At 44.6% G+C, this 18,191-nt stretch overlaps 2 protein-coding genes across 2 annotated transcripts in view; one reads left to right on the top strand and one right to left on the bottom strand.

The window, feature by feature from the left end:
• Positions 1 to 14,196, bottom strand: part of LOC123750568 (cGMP-specific 3',5'-cyclic phosphodiesterase) — a 110,934-nt gene extending 96,738 nt beyond the window's left edge. The window contains 1 exon segment of the mRNA XM_069324857.1: positions 13,846 to 14,196. The gene's annotated coding sequence lies outside the window, so the exon portion shown is untranslated.
• Positions 14,197 to 15,114: 918 nt separating this feature from the next.
• On the top strand, positions 15,115 to 15,933 carry LOC138364838 (hepatitis A virus cellular receptor 1-like). The gene has a single exon (XM_069324813.1). The coding sequence runs from the start codon at positions 15,115 to 15,117 to the stop codon at positions 15,931 to 15,933; it is 819 nt and encodes a 272-aa protein (XP_069180914.1).
• Positions 15,934 to 18,191: the final 2,258 nt, after the last annotated feature.

The following is an 18,191-nucleotide window of genomic DNA, read 5'->3' as shown; positions in this document are numbered from 1 at the left end:
CGACCGGGTAAACAAGGAAAAACTATTCAACACTGGCGGGACGCGAACAAGGGGACACAGGTGGAAACTGAGTACCCACATGAGCCACAGGGACGTAAGAAGGAACTTTTTCAGTGTCAGAGTAGTTAACGGGTGGAATGCATTAGGAAGTGATGTGGTGGAGGCTGACTCCATACAGTTTCAAGTCTAGATATGATAGAACCCAGTAGACTCAGGAACCTGTACACCTGTTGATTGACAGTTGAGAGGCGGGACCAAAGAGCCAGAGCTCAACCCCCGCAAGCACATTTAGGTGAGTACACACACACACGCGCGTGAGTAAGGGGAACCGCATTAACATGGGGCATTAACTACCCAACAGACAGGAGTCAGAGTGTGATAGTGAGGGGGTGATAAGTCAGACTGCCGTAGACTAACAAGCGGAGTACCTTAAGGGCCATTGCTAGGACCCTAGGACCTCATTTAATTGACCTAAGGGTCAGATTGACGAAGCAGTTACGCAAGCACTGCCTGTGTGGCCTTAACACACTTTATTACAATCATTACAAGGAATCTTACCAACTCCGGCGCCCTCAGCCGAGTCTTTTTTTCTAATAAACTTTACTAATTCGCTACGGAATATATTATATATAATTTATCTATATGCAGTATCCGGCGGTGGCCGGGTCCACTCCAAAACGCTGAGCAATATATATGTTGGGAGTCAGGGGTCAACACTGTGTCTGTGTTGACCACAAAATATTTCGCCAAAACGAAATGCTGGGAGCCTCCAGAATACTACATTTGTCATCAAATTCTGCACAACTGAAAAACTTCTGTAGAGCAAAAAATACAATTTCGGACTTCATGGTTGGGTCGTGGGGGGTCGCAATGGGAATCGATTCCTCTTAAAGATGAGGCAAAGGGGCGGACCCTGACCCACCTATGACAGTCTTCTACCATCCTACAGAAATTTAAGTGAGAGCTAGCCCTAATCGTTTGGCCTTCAACTCTGGACAGACTATTTTATAGATATGGTGTACTCATCTAGTTGTTTGCGGGGGTTGAGCTCTGGCTCTTTGGTCCCGCCTCTCAACCGTCAATCAACAGGTGTACAGATTCCTGAGCCTACTGGGCTCTATCATATCTACACTTGAAACTGTGTATGGAGTCAGCCTCCACCACATCACTTCCTAATGCATCCCATTTGTCAACCACTCTGACACTAAAAAAGTTCTTTCTAATATCTCTGTGGCTCATTTGGGCACTCAGTTTCCACCTGTGTCCCCTTGTGTGTGTGTGTGTGTGTGTGTGTGTGTGTGTGTGTAAAAACGACTCGCTCCGCTAAAACAACACACTCTAACATTTATAACCACCAGGGTACAAAATATTCTTTACGGCCTCCTCAGTGAAGAGCCCTGTAGGTGACGCGGCCGCTTAAGGCTACTCTCACGAGGGCTTTACAACCAGCCCTCGGTGAGGTAGTTCGGGGGGAGGACAGCGCCACTTTCCTATCTCTGGCTTCCTGCCCAGCTTTCCCCTTTGACGAGTTCCTCTCTTTCTCTATCCCCTCTTTATCTCTCCCTCTCTATGTTCAACTGTTTGACAAGAGAGAGTTTACGTAGATGACAGACGATTGACAGAAGGGTGCCAAGCCGGAAACAAGGAGTGCCATCTCTGGGGGTGACATGTTTGGTCGAGTGTCAGTGAGAGAGAGAGAGAGAGAGCGAGAGAGAGAGAGAGAGAGAGAGAGAGAGAGAGAGAGAGAGAGAGAGAGAGAGAGAGAGAGAGAGAGAGAGAGAGAGAGAGAGAGAGAGAGACAGACAGACAGAGTCCGCGACATGGACTCGAATGGATGCAAGAGACAGACAATTACCAAAGTATTGCCTACCTCGTAAGTGATACTGCAAGACTAGAAGCCGATTTCGAGAGAACTGAAGCGGAAATATGGAACGATCCATAGCCTCTGTAAACATAAACATGACATTCACCTGAAATACATATGACACTCTGTCTCATTCATGACACCTGGCATCCACTTGTCACCTTCCAAAACACAACACCTTAATGAACTACTCACAAGAAGCTACGTATTACAGAATGGAAGGTTAACAGTCTCATGGAGTTAATATTGTTGAAACATTCGCAAGTATGGAACTATGGACATGAAGACTGGATTTCGACTGTTTAGTCATAAAATAGGTATTATTAAGGTATTTAAATATCAATAATTATAGTTACTCTGTTAATTATTATTAATAGCTAATTACTAATTAAGTAATAATTATTTGCCTATTATAGTGGCCTTAATAACCCTCCAGAAGTTACCAGGCCTTGAGCCTAACACCAAACCAAATTCCAACCGATGACCAGATTGCAATCTGTTACATTCAACACTGGAAATAAAGAATAAGATGAGCAACATGGTGGAATCTCCGTCATCCATTCAGCTCCAATATTAAGACGCGTAAAATAAGTTAGTATACCGTATCAAGAAAATATTTTCCGAATCCAGTTTGTAACGCCTGAAATCCACCTGTCATTGGCCAATTTAGGAATCAGATCTTTTGGTAAAGGTCTTACTCTCTCTCTCTCTCTCTCTCTCTCTCTCTCTCTCTCTCTCTCTCTCTCTCTCTCTCTCTCTCTCTCTCTCTCTCTCTCTCTGTCTTCTCTCTCTCTCTCTGTCTGTCTCTCTCTCTCTCTCTCTCGGCTTTATCGCACTCAACAAAGTACAAAGATATTTGACCATTTTCTCACTCCTTCCTTCCCCAAGTCCGGTGCAGTAAATGCGTCTGGGGTAATCCAATCGACGCCGGGGTCCGTCTGGCTTTGGGTGTCAGACAAAAGACGATCGAAGTGGGAACATTTTATCGGTGTCGGTCCCCGTCTATAGGGAATCAAACACTCCTCAATCCTTCTTTCACCATAGAAGATAAAAATAGTGAGAATAATGGAATTTGGAGAGTTTATCATTTACTTTTGTCGACATTTGATTGAAATATTGCGAAGTTTGCTTTCTATTGAAAATACATATTTTAATTAACTTTATTTTGCAATATATTTCAGGTGACCATCTATAAGACTCGGTAACAAATCATTGTCTAATCACAAGAAGCCGTTTTAGAGTTTTATATTTGTTTTTTTATATAAAACTTTTAACATTTGTGTTACAGACAAGTCTAATAAACCAAATAAGAAGCAAGTCTAATAACAGACAAATCTAATAATTGACAAGCCTTTTCCTGGTGTTTTGAGTGAATTAAGCTCAAATTGTTGGATTGTTCTCATTGTTAATTACTGTGAAGCCATCGTAGATGAGTTGTGGTTCCACTTCTTAATTCCCTCAAGCTCTTCCTTCACAGACTTCCTCCTGCGTCTCATTCTTCATCCTCAGTCTCGTTCTTCATCAGTTGTTGATGTTGTTTAAGATTCGCTACTTGGAGCAAAATGTTCCAAGTAGCACGGGCTATGGTGAGCCCGTAATGGACTTCCTCATCAGTGTCGTTCTTCCTCCTGAACTACAGGAGTCGAGTATTAAATATGTCAATGTTTGCAGACACAAAATTAATCAGGAAAGTAGACAGGTGAGACTTGTAAGGCTCCTCTAGATGACCTAGACAAGCTGCAGAAATGGTTCGAGGAATGGCCCCTAGCTTTCAACACAAGCAAGTGTAAGGTTATGTAAATAGAAACAGGTGGCAGAGCAAAAAGACGGTACACACAAAAGAGAATATATATATCATCAAAACTAACTCCGTAGGAACATGTAAACAGAATAATATCAGCCGCATACTCTACACCAGCAAATGCCAAAACATTATTCAGGACCCGAAATATGGAGGCATTTACTTCACAGTACGTGAGACCACTTCTAAAGTATGCCTCTCCAGAATGGAGCTCTCATTTCTAAAAGCACATTAAGAAACTTGAAGAGGTACAAAGGTTTACAACGAGGCTCGTCTCAGAATTGCGAGGGATTGGGTATGAAGAAAGGCTGAGAGAGCTAGTCCTAAAGTCCCTAAAAAGAGAGCAGAGACAAGATAGAGATGTATAAAATACTAATGGGCACCGACAGTGAAAAAAAATGCTTACAATGCATACCAATAAAACAAGAAGGCATGGATGCAAGCTTGAGAAACAGACGAGCTAAAGAGATGTTACAAAGTGTTCTTGTAAAGTAAGAGTAGGAAAATGGAATGAACTAAGTGGTCTCCTTTCATAATTTCAAAACAGATACGACAGAAATGGGTCAGGAGTCTTTGCATTAGACACCAGGTAACTAGAAAACGGAGGGGGGGTCCAAGAGCTGAAGCTCGGCCCTACAGGCAAACACAGGGAAGCACCATATACACAACGGAAGAAACTGTTTATTATCGTGCCTCCCATGACAGTTTAACAGCCTGAAGGTTCGCACCGGAAGAGGTTTATAAGCCTGCGTGCGTTCCGCCATGACGTTCGTCCTGACATGTTTACTGCCGACTCAGGTATTTGGACTACACCTAAAAATATATTTCTCCCAACCATTTGGGCTGTAGGGTAGAGCGACGATCTGGCTTCATGCAGGTCGGCGTTCAATCCCCGACTGTCCAGGTGGTTGGGCCACCATTCCTTTCCCCCGTACCATCCCAAGTCCTTACCCTGACCCCCTTCCAAGTACTATATAGTCGTAATGGCTTGGCGCTTTCCCCCCTTCCCTTCCCCGAGGGATAAGACGGCATCTTATTTTGTGATTATTGTCAGATTTAGGCTTACTTTTAGCGATTAAAGGCTACTGGGATCTTTACAACGATTAGTTTTGGATTTTAAGAACATTTCCGCAACTATTGGATGGGATTTTTTGCCAATTTTTAGTGGTAATTTTTTCTGTACTTAAAAGTACAGCAAAATTGTTATAGCGGTTACTGGCGGATTTTGGCACGTTTTATTTCACTGTAAGTAATGAAAATACTTCTGGAGATTTCGAGAGTAGATCTAGATATATTTTTGAGTTTACTTTTCTTAAAAAAAAAAATTGGGATCAGTGAAATGAGAGAAACAGAGGCATAGTCAAAAACAACAAACTACTGTTTTGCCCCTTCTGGGCCAAAGAATGGCCCAGAAGGGGCAAAACATTAAGTTCTGGAATATAGAGAGAATGAGAAGAGGGAGGCCCGAAGAACTAAGAGGATCGAGGCAGCTGTGACAAGAGGACGTCGACAAACTCCGGAAAGGGGACGTCGACAAACTCCGGAAAGGGGACGTCGCTAAACTCCGGAAAGGGGACGTCGCTAAACTCCGGAAAGGGGACGTCGCCAAACTCCGGAAAGGGGACGTCGCCAAACTCCGGAAAGGGGACGTCGCTAAACTCCGGAAAGGGGACGTCGCCTAAACTCCGGAAAGGGGACGTCGCCAAACTCCGGAAAGGGGACGTCGCCAAACTCCGGAAAGGGGACGTCGCCAAACTCCGGAAAGGGGACATCGGATAAAACTCCGGAAAGAGGACGTCGGAAAAACTCCGGAAAGGGGGACAACATTAGATCAGGGCGAAAACGAACGGAACGGGGAAAGACGCGAGTGTGGTGCCATGAATATTCAAACAGAAACAGTTGAGTCAGCGAACAAGACAAACTTGCCGTAGCACAAATTATAACTTCAGGTAAATCCTTTTTTGCATAAAAACTAACATATAAACTGCTAAACTCCCCCCGAATCGACACTATCAACAGAAAACATTATTTTGTCATACCCAGTAGTATGTTCGCTAGCTTTTTATTTGGAAATGGATCTTTGTACGGTTACCCCCAACAGATCTATTCCTGCGCTGTCAGCGCAGGTGTTGAGAACATATGCAGCCTTCCTATATTATAATGTCAAAAGATGGCGTGCTTGTAGAGCTGAAGTCATCGGCAGGTTTAAAGCCAAATGCGCGAAGGCATCTATGAATACCCGAGAGGACTGTTCGACACAACACTCTCCAGTTTTAAGCTGGGATATGTACCCCTTGTGTGGTATACTGTGATCACTGTGAAGGGGTGTTCGGCGGGTAGGTGTTTGGGTATTGGGTATTTGGGCGGGTGAATGTTTGGGCGGGTGGGTGTTTGGGCTGGTGGATGTTTGGACGGGTGGGTATTCAAGGGTTCAGTCAGTGCAACCCAAGAGAGAAGAGGGGTTGTGAGGTTAAGTAGGAGAGGGGGAGGGGGTACGTGTCATGTGGTTAAGGGAGAAAGAGAGGGGGAGATGGAAAAAGTCGTAGGGCAATAAAGGGGGTTAGAAGGGACACAGAGGAGAAGGAAGCGTGTCGCTTCCAAGGTGAGTTGCAGGGGTAAACATCTCTTTTTTTTTTTAATACTGAACCCGCCTTCTCTGCAAATCCATTACTTTGAGAAAACAAACCCCCTCTCAAACCACCTGGATAGTTATCTAGACATTAGTGATGGTTTGAAAGCATATTACGGTTCTAGTAATACATGTAAACTGGCAAGAGAACATTTGTCCTAAAGAGTTTATTCTAAAGTAATAACTTTATTGTAATTACAAATCGTTGGCTTAAAATATAAAAAGTGTATTCTGAAAACGTTTTCTATAAAGAATTTGGTTTTCTGTAAACGGAATTCTCGAGCACACCTGAAAGTTTCCTGAATTCCATATTTCACATTATCGGCAACAACACATTATAACACCATAACCAAACGAAATGAAACACTAACCTAACTTTGGATAGAAAGTAGATAAAAGAACTATGTATGCGTTCTCAATCCATTACCATGATCTTATTTCCTCCCTGAGGACAGGTTGTGAATATGAGAGAGAGAGAGAGAGAGAGAGAGAGAGAGAGAGAGAGAGAGAGAGAGAGAGAGAGAGAGAGAGAGAGAGAGAGAGAGAGAGAGAGAGAGAGAAGGGGGGGGGGGCAACTAGATCGTTGTGAAGCAACAATCTAATTGTCTCTCCGTTAAATAATATGACTACATCGATTACTTTTTTCTCCACTTAGCATAAAATATTAAATAACCTTTAATGATTACTTTTTTCTCCACTTAGCATAAAATATTAAATAACCTTTAATGATCGAACTTTTTATAATAATAATAATAATAATAATAATAATAATAATAATAATAACCCAGACATGACTGAGAGTAAACAACTCGTTCCAAACAGCTGGACGACTAAAAATTAATCTCAGCGACTTGTCCAGAGAAGCTGAACGACCTATCCGTTTCAGCCCCATAAGCTTGCAATGATGTAAACTTATTGCAACTGCAACACCCACGTGACACACAATATATTAACAACTGTCAGGAGTATTATATATATATATATGTGTTATATATATGTTATATATATAACTTATATATAACTAACAATATTATATATATGTGTTGATCGTGCGTTGTTTACAGACACCAGAGGATCAATACTTTGAACATAAGCTGATAAAACTAGACAAATTCTAACATTGTTTACCTTCCCAAAGTAAACAAAACATTAGTTTCATATTGCAAGCGACGAGTCACAATAACGTGGCTGAAGTATGTTGACCAGACCACACACTAGAAGGTGAAGGGACGACGACGTTTCGGTCCGTCCTGGACCATCTTGAGGTTATCTTGAGATGATTTCGGGGCTTTAGTGTCCCCGCGGCCTGGTCCTGGACCAGGCCTCCACCCCCAGGAAGCAGCCCGTGACAGCTGACTAACACCCAGGTACCTATTTTACTGCTAGGTAACAGGGGCATAGGGTGAAAGAAACTTTGCCCATTGTTTCTCGTCGGCGCCTGGGATCGAACCCAGGACCACAGGATCACAAGTCCCGCGTGCTGTCCGCTCGGCCGACCGGCTCCTATTCTCAAGACGATTGTGTTAATCACACAAGTCGACTTGAATGACGTACCAGGACGGACCGAAACGTCGTCGTCCCTTCACCTTCTAGTGTGTGGTCTGGTCAACTTAGTTTCATATTGCTCTATTCGGCTTGCCTCGAGGTTATGGAAACCCTTTGCCAGATTAAACTTAGTTATTCTAGCTTTGGTAGGTCTTGCTAGGATACGTCAGTAAGATTAGGTGAAGTTGTTTAAGGTTACTTTACGTTGGGTTAAGCTAGGTTAGGTTAGGTAGGATTAAGCAAGCTTAAGCTGGATAAGTTAGGTTAAATTGGATAAGTTTGGTTTATGGGCTATACGAGTCGCCCCATTTCCAACTTGCTCATAATAAAAAAATCTAATATATTTAGTTAACCTAACCTTAATTACCTAGGTTTGCGTAACTTTATAAGAATAATGGAAACAGCAGGTGGCCCCCCTCCTATATTTATATATATATATATATATATATATATATATATATATATATATATATATATATATATATATATATATATATATATATATATATATATATATTCACCAAAATTTATCTTGCTACACAATTCTCATAATTTAAAACAATACAATTTTTTTTGCAAATATATTTGCATATTATGTTTTGATCTTGTTTATGTTTGGATCTTATCAATATTGTACTTTCATATAAAAAATGCATTAAATCATTTTGTAATTCAGTTAACAACTTGTTGCTGTTGGATGACACTTGAAACAGAAGCAAACAACGTTGGTACATTTATCCTTCCTTATAAAACAAGAGCCATGATGTTTTTTTCGAGTGTTGGATAAACAGACGTGTTTGCATGATAGTCGTTTGTAAAATGCCAAAAATGCAGTTTAAAAACTGCATTGTTTGCACTCTTTGTTTGCCGCCGCTGTTCGGGAGGACACGAGAGGTCATAAATATGTTCCATGTAGCTTCGGTCAATATTATCAGATGCTTGGACAGTGTACCGGATATACCGTTGGACGGACGCCTGCCTGTTCGTCCGTTCGTCCGTCCACGTAGCTGTATGTCGCAAGAGTAATCACATAAACAAGTGATTCGGTTATGCGGAAGTATCCACATAGGAAAAAACGGAAATTCTGAACGTTTTCGTGTCATTTCTTCCGATGTGGATACTTATACTAATACCTCGATGTGTTGGCTTGGCATGGCCTGATACTATTACGTCTGAATCTCTCTCTCTCTCTCTCTTGACTTTTACTTTCTCATTCTACCTTTTCTCTCTCACTACCTTTTGTCTTTCAATCCCCCCTCTCCCCCTCACTCTTTCTCTTACACTCTCCCTCCCTCCATTCTGCATCTCCCTCTCCCCACCCGAGTGAATTAATAAAAAACTTTTCAATTTGCAAAGTGATAAAAAGTCAATTTAGTCTAATTAACACTTCCTTTCGTTCTCCCTAAGTCATTTTCTAGTCAAGATAAACGTGAGCTGATATCGACTCCCATACGACACACCCCTTACTCTCCCTTCCTATCAAAACCCCTTCCCCATTCTTCCTATTTAACACCGAAACCTTTAGAATTCGCATTGATCAAGTCCGTTAATGTCGAATATCAAGGACAATTCAGTGGGGCAGTGTGTCTTCCCCCCCCCCTTCCGTTCCCCCATTCCCGTCCCATCACCTCCTCCTCCTCCTCTTCCCTCCTTATCCCACCCTTTCCTGGGAGGGGGAAGAGAGGCAAGGGGCTCGTCCCCAAACCACTTCCCCATTCCAATGTCTGCCCTTCAGGAAGGTGAGATAAGACACAATTGGATTTTTCTCCAAGACCGCTTCACTGCAAAGGAGAATTACCATAAAAATTCAGTTTATTTAAAACAGATTACAGACATCACATCACTTGTAGCCTGCGTGTGTGTCCAGGGAGGGAGGGAGGGAGGGAGGGAGGGAGGGAAGAATAGCTGGAGAGAGGCTAGGGAGGGAGGGAAGAATATGGGAGGGAGTAGCCTGGAAGAGAGGCTATGTCAAGAACAAGCTGAGGAACATATAAGAGATGACCTGAGCACCAAACAGCTGGTAGCGTCAGCAGACCACTCAGCGCTAACATTTTAGAACATACTAGAACATTATCAAAAGATTGCAATGCTCAAAAGTTCCCCTAGATATAATTCAGGAAATATATAGAACATAGAGCCGATGATCAATCCTGCTAACTAGATAGCAAGAACTGTTATCCACACACACACGCACACACACACACACACACACACACACACACACACACACACACACACACACACACATACACGTACGCACGCACACACACACACTTTCCCTAAATTCTCCTTATCTAATCCCCGCCTCCCTAACTCTCACCTGAGTCTCCTGTCGGTCGCTTCCGCTGACGGAGCACTATTCTGCTGACCATTTGTAACTCTAACACCCTTTACACATACCTCCGCCGCCCGCCAGCCCACGTCTGCTTTCCACAGTAGCCAGCAGAGCCAGACATTCGTGTATCCAGCAGAACCAGACTACATAGTGGCCCTCTCTATCTCTCCTCCCCCAACCCTCTTCTCCTGCATTGTTCTCTCTCTTCTTTATTTCATTTATGAATAATTTTCAAGCAATATTCTCCTGAAACCCATATCTCAAGATCCCTTACATCAGGATTCTTGGTGCTACGTTCATTTATAAATACCGCTTTTAGTGGTCTAATTTTCATGTCGTGTACGATCCTATTCTGTACAATTCCAGGAAGGCTCCGCCTCGCGTAGGATCAGGTAGAATGGCTGTTGCTCTCGCATTCAGGCATGTATTCAGCTGTGGTATCCACTCTTGCCTCAGCTTAACCTTGTGTAATCAGTGCTCTCTCTGTATTACCCTTCTTGTATGTTCTTTCATGTAAGGTTACTGTTTGAGACCAACATTGATGGGGTTTTTCTTGCCTCGTTTCGTTCGCTTGCACTTCATTTATGCTCTTTTAGAACATGGCTAAACTGCCAGTTTATCGTATACTGTGGTGCCGGACATGTGCGTGTCTGTTTGCTATGTGTACCTGCCGGAGTGAGCTGTTAGCTCTTGGACCCCGCCTTTCTAATAATCGGTTGTTTAAATGTACCGACTCCTGACATGTTTTTGTACTACATATATATTTCACACAAACACACACACACACACACACAACTTCAGCGGCATATACCACGTTGGCCAACATAAGAACGGCCTTTAGAAACTTGTGTAAGGAATCATTCAGAGACTTTGTATACCACATATGTCAGACCAATCCTGGATTATGCAGCTCCAGCATAGAGTCCATATTTAGTCAAGCATAAAACTAAACTGGAAAAGGTTCAAAAGTTCGCCACCAGACTAGTTCCCGAGCTGAGAGGTATGAGCTACGAGGAGAGACTACGGGAATTAATCCTCACGTCGCTGGAAGACATAAGAGTTAGGGGGGACATGATCACCACATAAAATATTCTAAGAGGAACTGATAGGGTAGATAAAGACAGACTATTTAACACAATTGACACACGCACTAGGGGACACGGATGGAAATTGAGTGCCCAAATGAGCCACAGAGATATTAGAAAGAATTTTTTAGTGTCAGAGTGGTTGACAAATGTAATGCATTGGGAAGTGATGTGGTGGAGGCTGACTCCATACACAGCTTCAAGTGTAGATATAATAGAGCCCAATAGGTTCAGGAACCTGTACACCAGTCGATTGACAGTTGAGAGGCGGGACCAAAGAGCCAGAGCTCAATCCCCGTAAGCACAACTAGGCGAGTACACACACACACACACACGATCTTCGCGGAAGAGCGGACAGCATTCGTGATACACAATCCACAGACCCGGGATTCGATTCCAGGCCGAGGAAGAAACAATTCAGCAAGTCTCTTTCACCTGATAGCTCTGGTCACCTAACATTGAATAGGTACCTGCAACTTCGACAACTGTGCCGGCTGCATCGTGTAAATATGTTATGTGTAATAGAGGGAAGTATATGTCGGAATTCGGTAGACTAGAGAACCGACGGTTAGAGGCGGGGTCCAAGAGCTAAGAGCTCGATCACGCAGGTAAAAATGCAAATACTAAATACACACTTTCCAAAGACGCAGCCGCTGTCTAACTCCCAGGTACCAAAATTACTTCTAGGCGAACAGATGCATCAGGTGAAACAAACTCTGCCTATCTGCCTCAGCTGGGAATCGAACCCGGATCCTTGGACTGCGAATGGCGAACGTTGTTCCATGTGTGTTCATTTGTTTGAGCGTGTTGTTCTACATCTAAAATGCTAAATAGGTTTTTAAACGTGTAAAGTTTTTCCTACAGTCTTTAAAGGTAGTTAAGACAGGCTTTCATACTTGAGTCAACACTGGTGGTGTGAGGATAACAGGAAGCCTCCGGCTCTAATGCTGGGTGGATAACAGGAAGCCTTCGGCTCTAATGCTGGGGGGATAACAGGAAGCCTTCGGCTCTAATGCTGGGTGGATAACAGGAAGCCTCCGGCTCTAATGCTGGGTGGATAACAGGAAGCCTTCGGCTCTAATGCTGGGTGGATAACAGGAAGCCTTCGGCTCTAATGCTGGGTGGATAACAGGAAGCCTCCGGCTCTAATGCTGGGTGGATAACAGGAAGCCTTCGGCTCTAATGCTGGGTGGATAACAGGAAGCCTTCGGCTCTAATGCTGGGTGGATAACAGGAAGCCTCAGGATCTATCGCTGGGTGTATAACAAGAAGCCTTCGGCTCTAACGCTGGGTGGATAACAGGAAGCCTCCGGCTCTAACGTTGGGTGGATAACAGGAAGCCTCAGGATCTAACGCGGGTGGATAACAGGAAGCCTCCGGCTCTAACGCGGGATGGATAACAGGAAGCCTTCGGCTCTAAAGCTGGGTGGATAACAGGAAGCCTCCGGCTCTAACGCAGGATGGATAACAGGAAGCCTTCGGCTCTAAAGCTGGGTGGATAACAGGAAGCCTCAGGATCTAACGCTGGTGGATAACAGGAAGCCTCAGGATCTAACGCGGGTGGATAACAGGAAGCCTCTGGATCTAACGCTGAGTGGATAACAGGAAGCCTCAGGATCTAGCGCTGGTGGATAACAGGAAGCCTTCGGCTCTAATGCTGGGTGGATAACAGGAAGCCTCAGGATCTAACGCTGGGTGGATAACAGGAAGCCTCAGGATCTAACGCTGGTGGATAACAGGAAGCCTTCGGCTCTAATGCTGGGTGGATAACAGGAAGCCTCAGGATCTAACGCTGGGTGGATAACAGGAAGCCTGTGGATCTAACGCTGGTGGATAACAGGAAGCCTCCGGTTCTAATGCTGGGTGGATAACAGGAAGCCTCCGGCTTTAATGCTGGGTGGATAACAGGAAGCCTCAGGATCTAACGCGGGTGGATAACAGGAAGCCTCTGGATGTACGCTGAGTGGATAACAGGAAGCCTCAGGATCTAGCGCTGGTGGATAACAGGAAGCCTGTGGATCTAACACGGTATAGATAACAGGAAGCCTCAGGATCTAACGCGGGTGGATAACAGGAAGCCTCCGGCTCTAACGCTGGATGGATAACAGGAAGCCTCCGGCTCTAACGCTGGATGGATAACAGGAAGCCTTAGGATCTAGCGCTGGGTGGATAACAGGAAGCCTCAGGATCTAACGCTGGGTGGGTAACAGGAAGCCTCAGGATCTAACACTGAGTAGATAACATGAAGTCTTTTATCCACCCCTGTCTGACAAGATGGATAAAAAGGAAACCTCGACATCATATTTACGAAGGATAACATGAAGCCTTGACACCATACGCAATATGGATTAAAGGAAGCCTCGAAATGTGATGAGGAGCAAGTAAAGTGAGGCTTCAGGAGGTGAGACAGAGCTGCCGGCTAACACAGAGCCTTAGAGCCCTTGAGAGGTGAATCAGTGCAGAAGAGGAACTCTCAGAGTACCGTACCATTGTCAGCCCTGGCAGAGTGTGCTCTCTGACCACTCCACCTCTGCAAGCATTCAACAATTCCAATCATCCCATCAACCAGGATGGTTCGGCACTTACCTGTGGTTCTGGTTGGCAGCTGTGTAGGGTGGGGGGTGGGGTGGGGGGCGCCGCGGTGCAAAGAGGAGGGGGGTGGTAGGGGGAAGGGAGGAGGGGGCGGTTAGTACCTGCAGGGAGTCGAACACTACATTCACGAAGTAGAGTTGTCAAGGTTTGAATTTTCAGATTCGGGGGAAAAGAGTATCCAGCGAGCCACTGCCCCCGGCCAAGCCTCCGGCACCACTAGTTCGGTGCAGGGGGTGTATTGGGGAGGGAGGAGGGGGAGAGAGAGAGGGAGGGGGTTTGGGGGGATGGGGGGGAAGTGTGGTAGTGGTAGTGGTGGTGGTGGTGGTAGTGTGAGCGTGCGGAACACAGACGGTGCAGTTGGCGTGCTGTTGGGAGTGCAGCGGCAGACTGAGGAATAACCCCGAGACGCAGAGCTCTGCCCCACTACCCACCCCACCTCTCAAACCACCACCACAACCCCCCCCACCCCAAGCCTGGCACCGTCTCCTCGTATCTCCCGCTCGTATCGACCTGCGCGGACGGGATCATGCCCCAGCCTGGATCCTGCCGCTAGCTTGGGGAGACGGGATGAGGTGGGAGGGAGGAGAGGCAGACGGGCCTAGAGATGCCTCGTTCCATTCCTCCCAGACTGCCTCTCCTCGTTTCTCGACCAGTTAAAGCCCAAATTTTCACAAGCTGAAGGACCGTACAGAGAATTGGGAAGCTGTAAACAGAGATGTGGAATAGAGGATGTGAAGGAGTGAAATTGTCATGGAAGGACAGTAGCAGATGACGATGGCTGGAAAGGAAGGAAGGGGGTAATGTTTCCGGGGGCCCAATCCTGCGTCACCCCCCCTAATCCCCCATTAGCCAGAGGGGGGGGGGTGTCACAGCATCCCAAAGGGGAAACGAGTCATCGTCACCTGGTTTTCCTCCGGGGGATGCCCCGCGTCTAGCGGAAATCTCCAACACAGGTTAATTAAGTTCCCTGGGGACTAAACCCTTCCACCCCCCCCCCTTTCCCTTACTAACTCTTCTTCCCTTCCATTACATCTCTCCCTTTCCAATCCCATTCCACCATCCCTTTTCACCCCACATTCCCTAACTCACATATTTACTAACCCATCCCAATGGCCGGCAGGTGCTGGGATTGTTACATCCCTTATATACTTTTTGGAGCACTTTGATGCCTCTCGTTACTCCACTACTTCACCACCACCTTGATGCCTCGCATTATCACACTGCTGGAGCACAATAAAGAATCTTCACTAGTACACCACCATAATGCCTCATCACCTTCCAGTTCATCAGGACACCATTATAATGCCTCTCACCACCTACCAGTACACCACCATAATGCCTCTCACCACCTACCAGTACACCACCATAATGCCTCTCACCACCTGCCAGTACACCACCATAATGCCTCTCACCACCTACCAGTACACCACCATAATGCCTCTCACCACCTGCCAGTACATCACCATAATGCCTCTCACCACCTACCAGTACACCACCATAATGCCTCTCACCACCTACCAGTACACCACCATAATGCCTCTCACCACCTGCCAGTACACCACCATAATGCCTCTCACCACCTGCCAGTACATCACCATAATGCCTCTCACCACCTGCCAGTACACCACCATAATGCCTCTCACCAGCTGCCAGTACACCACCATAATGCCTCTCACCACCTGCCAGTACACCACCATAATACCTCTCACCACCTGCCAGTACACCACCATAATGCCTCTCACCACCTGCCAGTACATCACCATAATGCCTCTCACCACCTGCCAGTACACCACCATAATGCCTCTCACCACCTGCCAGTACACCACCATAATGCCTCTCACCACCTGCCAGTACATCACCATAATGCCTCTCACCACCTACCAGTACACCACCATAATGCCTCTCACCACCTACCAGTACACCACCATAATGCCTCTCACCACCTACCAGTACACCACCATAATGCCTCTCACCACCTACCAGTACACCACCATAATGCCTCTCATCCACCTGCCAGTACACCCCCACAATGCCTCTCATTTACCAAGTCCCAATACAAGGGCTTTAATGGCTGAAGCCTGACCATCTCAGTCGCTCGTAGGTGGAGCACGAGACCTTCATACACGAGCCAGGAACCCTCGGCTCGACCCATCACTCCTGCCACGTCAGGTGTGATGGGTCGTAGGCGAGGAAGAATGGGGGGGTCGAATGAGGTGGGGGAAAGGGGTCTTACAACGGTAGCTCTCACACACCTGTTGGGTAGCACCGCTCTCACCTGGGACGCTAATTGAGTCGCGGGTTGACAGGAGACAAGGTAAATCCCCGGTAGCCTCACCCGCCTGCTGGATGACAGACGCTCGGTGTGTGGGTGTTCGTGGGAGTTCGTGGGAGTAAGTACGAATGTGGGCGTGTATAAATGCTTGAGGGTGTATGGATGTGTATGGGTAGTAAGAGTATGGACGTCGTAGGCATATGAATGTGTTGTGTGGGTGTGTATAAATGCTTGAGGGTGTATGGATGTGTATGGGTAGTGAGAGTATGGGCGTCGTGGGCATATGAATGTGTGTTATGTAAGTATATGTATGGGCGTGGGTGGTTATATCTGGGCCTGAAGACTTGTATGTTTTGACTCAAGTGTATTGAGAATGTTACCGTTCCTATGACTGCAAATATAGATAATTAACACTGTGTATAAACTCATACAAAGCAAAGAGTGAATTTGTGTATGTTATTGTTTTAACAATAACCCAGAAGGAATATTTAAATCTTTTTTTTTTAATCTAATTAAACCCATTTTCTTTGTTCCGTACAGAGCACAACGGATTAGTTATCAAAACCTATAACAGAGACAATAGGCTACAGAAACCCTTTCACTCTTAATTTATAGAAAACGTTACATTTTGATGGGCATACAAGAGAAACTTGCTGCTCTGCAAACTCTTAATTACACAGTAAAGCCTTAATCAATCATATTGCTCAGCCATTATGATTCCCATCTCGAATGGAAAGATAAATGACATTTCATTAGGTACTTCGAGAAAGCCGTTTCACGACACAAAAATTTAAATTAATAAAACTTCACGATTTACACGGAACTTACGCAATGTTGAGAATCTAGAAACCTTTATCTGGTTCTGAATAAGTTATTATTCATTAATTTTATCTGCAGTATGTTTCGGTCTCAAACTGAAATCTGCAGTATGTTTCGGTCTCAAACTGAGATCTGCAGTATGTTTCGGTCTCAAACTGAGATCTGCAGTATATTTCGGTCTCAAACTGAGATCTGCAGTATATTTCGGTCTCAAACTGAGATCTGCAGTATGTTTCGGTCTCAAACTGAGTATGATCTGTAACCAAAAGAAAGTATGGTCTGCCATCGCTTTTCCTTGCAAGTAGCCTAACCCAACGCAGTTTTGGGTTATTTTAACTAGAAACTAGTCTCTACTCTCCATCCCAACAAAAAAAATACCTTTAATTACGGGACTCCTATTCAGCCAAGATGACATAATAAAAACAGACACACTATTCACGAGGGGTGACTATTGTGTCTTGTCGCTGTTTGCATCTCTGTATTGCTTAAGATATAATGAGTAACGAGGGAGGGAAATGCGAGCATTCAATTTATATTATCATTCTAATGTATCCGCCTTTGAACCACTGTTTCAGAGAATTGTGTTTTGTAGCCATTCAGTGAAGGAAACATTTGTTTCATTCACCATTCTTCACCAGAATGGTTAAATTAGCCATTCTTTCTGGCACAATATAGTGTATTGTTTTATCAAAATGCTTAATCTTCTTTCTCTTTCACGTGCCCGAGAAAACATTTCACCACTCGTTTCTTATATACTCCAGTAAACTAGAATTTACATACCCTTATGTAATTCTATCCATTTTCATGCCTCGTGAACTTGGTGTACCTAATATTATTTTCTAAGTTTGTAGACAATAGTTTTCACGATAGTCAATAGTACAGATATCGAGTCCCAGAGATTACGCCTTTATTGTCTTCAAGTTTGGTCATTGTTGTCCCAAAGGACACGGACGGTTCAACCGGCAAGTTCAGTTCCAATGAATGTGTGTCCTTTCTTCCACTTTGATAGAAACTAATTACAGGGAGACTTTATAGGTGTAATTTAGCGAGAAGTTTTATAATTTTTTGGAGCTTATGACTTTGCGAGAAGCGATAACCAGCTTTAATACTCAGAAAATTTTTAATAATTATAAATATAATTATATAAATTTTTGCATCCTAAACAAAAAATGCTAAAAATATCTATGGAAAACAAAATTCCGATTTCAGACTGAAATTCACAGATCACTACTACAGATTCCGGTATCTT

Source organism: Procambarus clarkii, chromosome 15 (assembly GCF_040958095.1).
Source record: "Procambarus clarkii isolate CNS0578487 chromosome 15, FALCON_Pclarkii_2.0, whole genome shotgun sequence".
Taxonomy (NCBI): domain Eukaryota; kingdom Metazoa; phylum Arthropoda; class Malacostraca; order Decapoda; family Cambaridae; genus Procambarus; species Procambarus clarkii.
This window is presented reverse-complemented; position numbering and strand designations above follow the sequence as displayed.

Bases quoted from the DNA above. Each gene is read 5' to 3' on its own strand.
- LOC138364838 (XM_069324813.1), top strand. From the start codon at position 15,115: ATGCCTCATCACCTTCCAGTTCATCAGGACACCATTATAATGCCTCTC.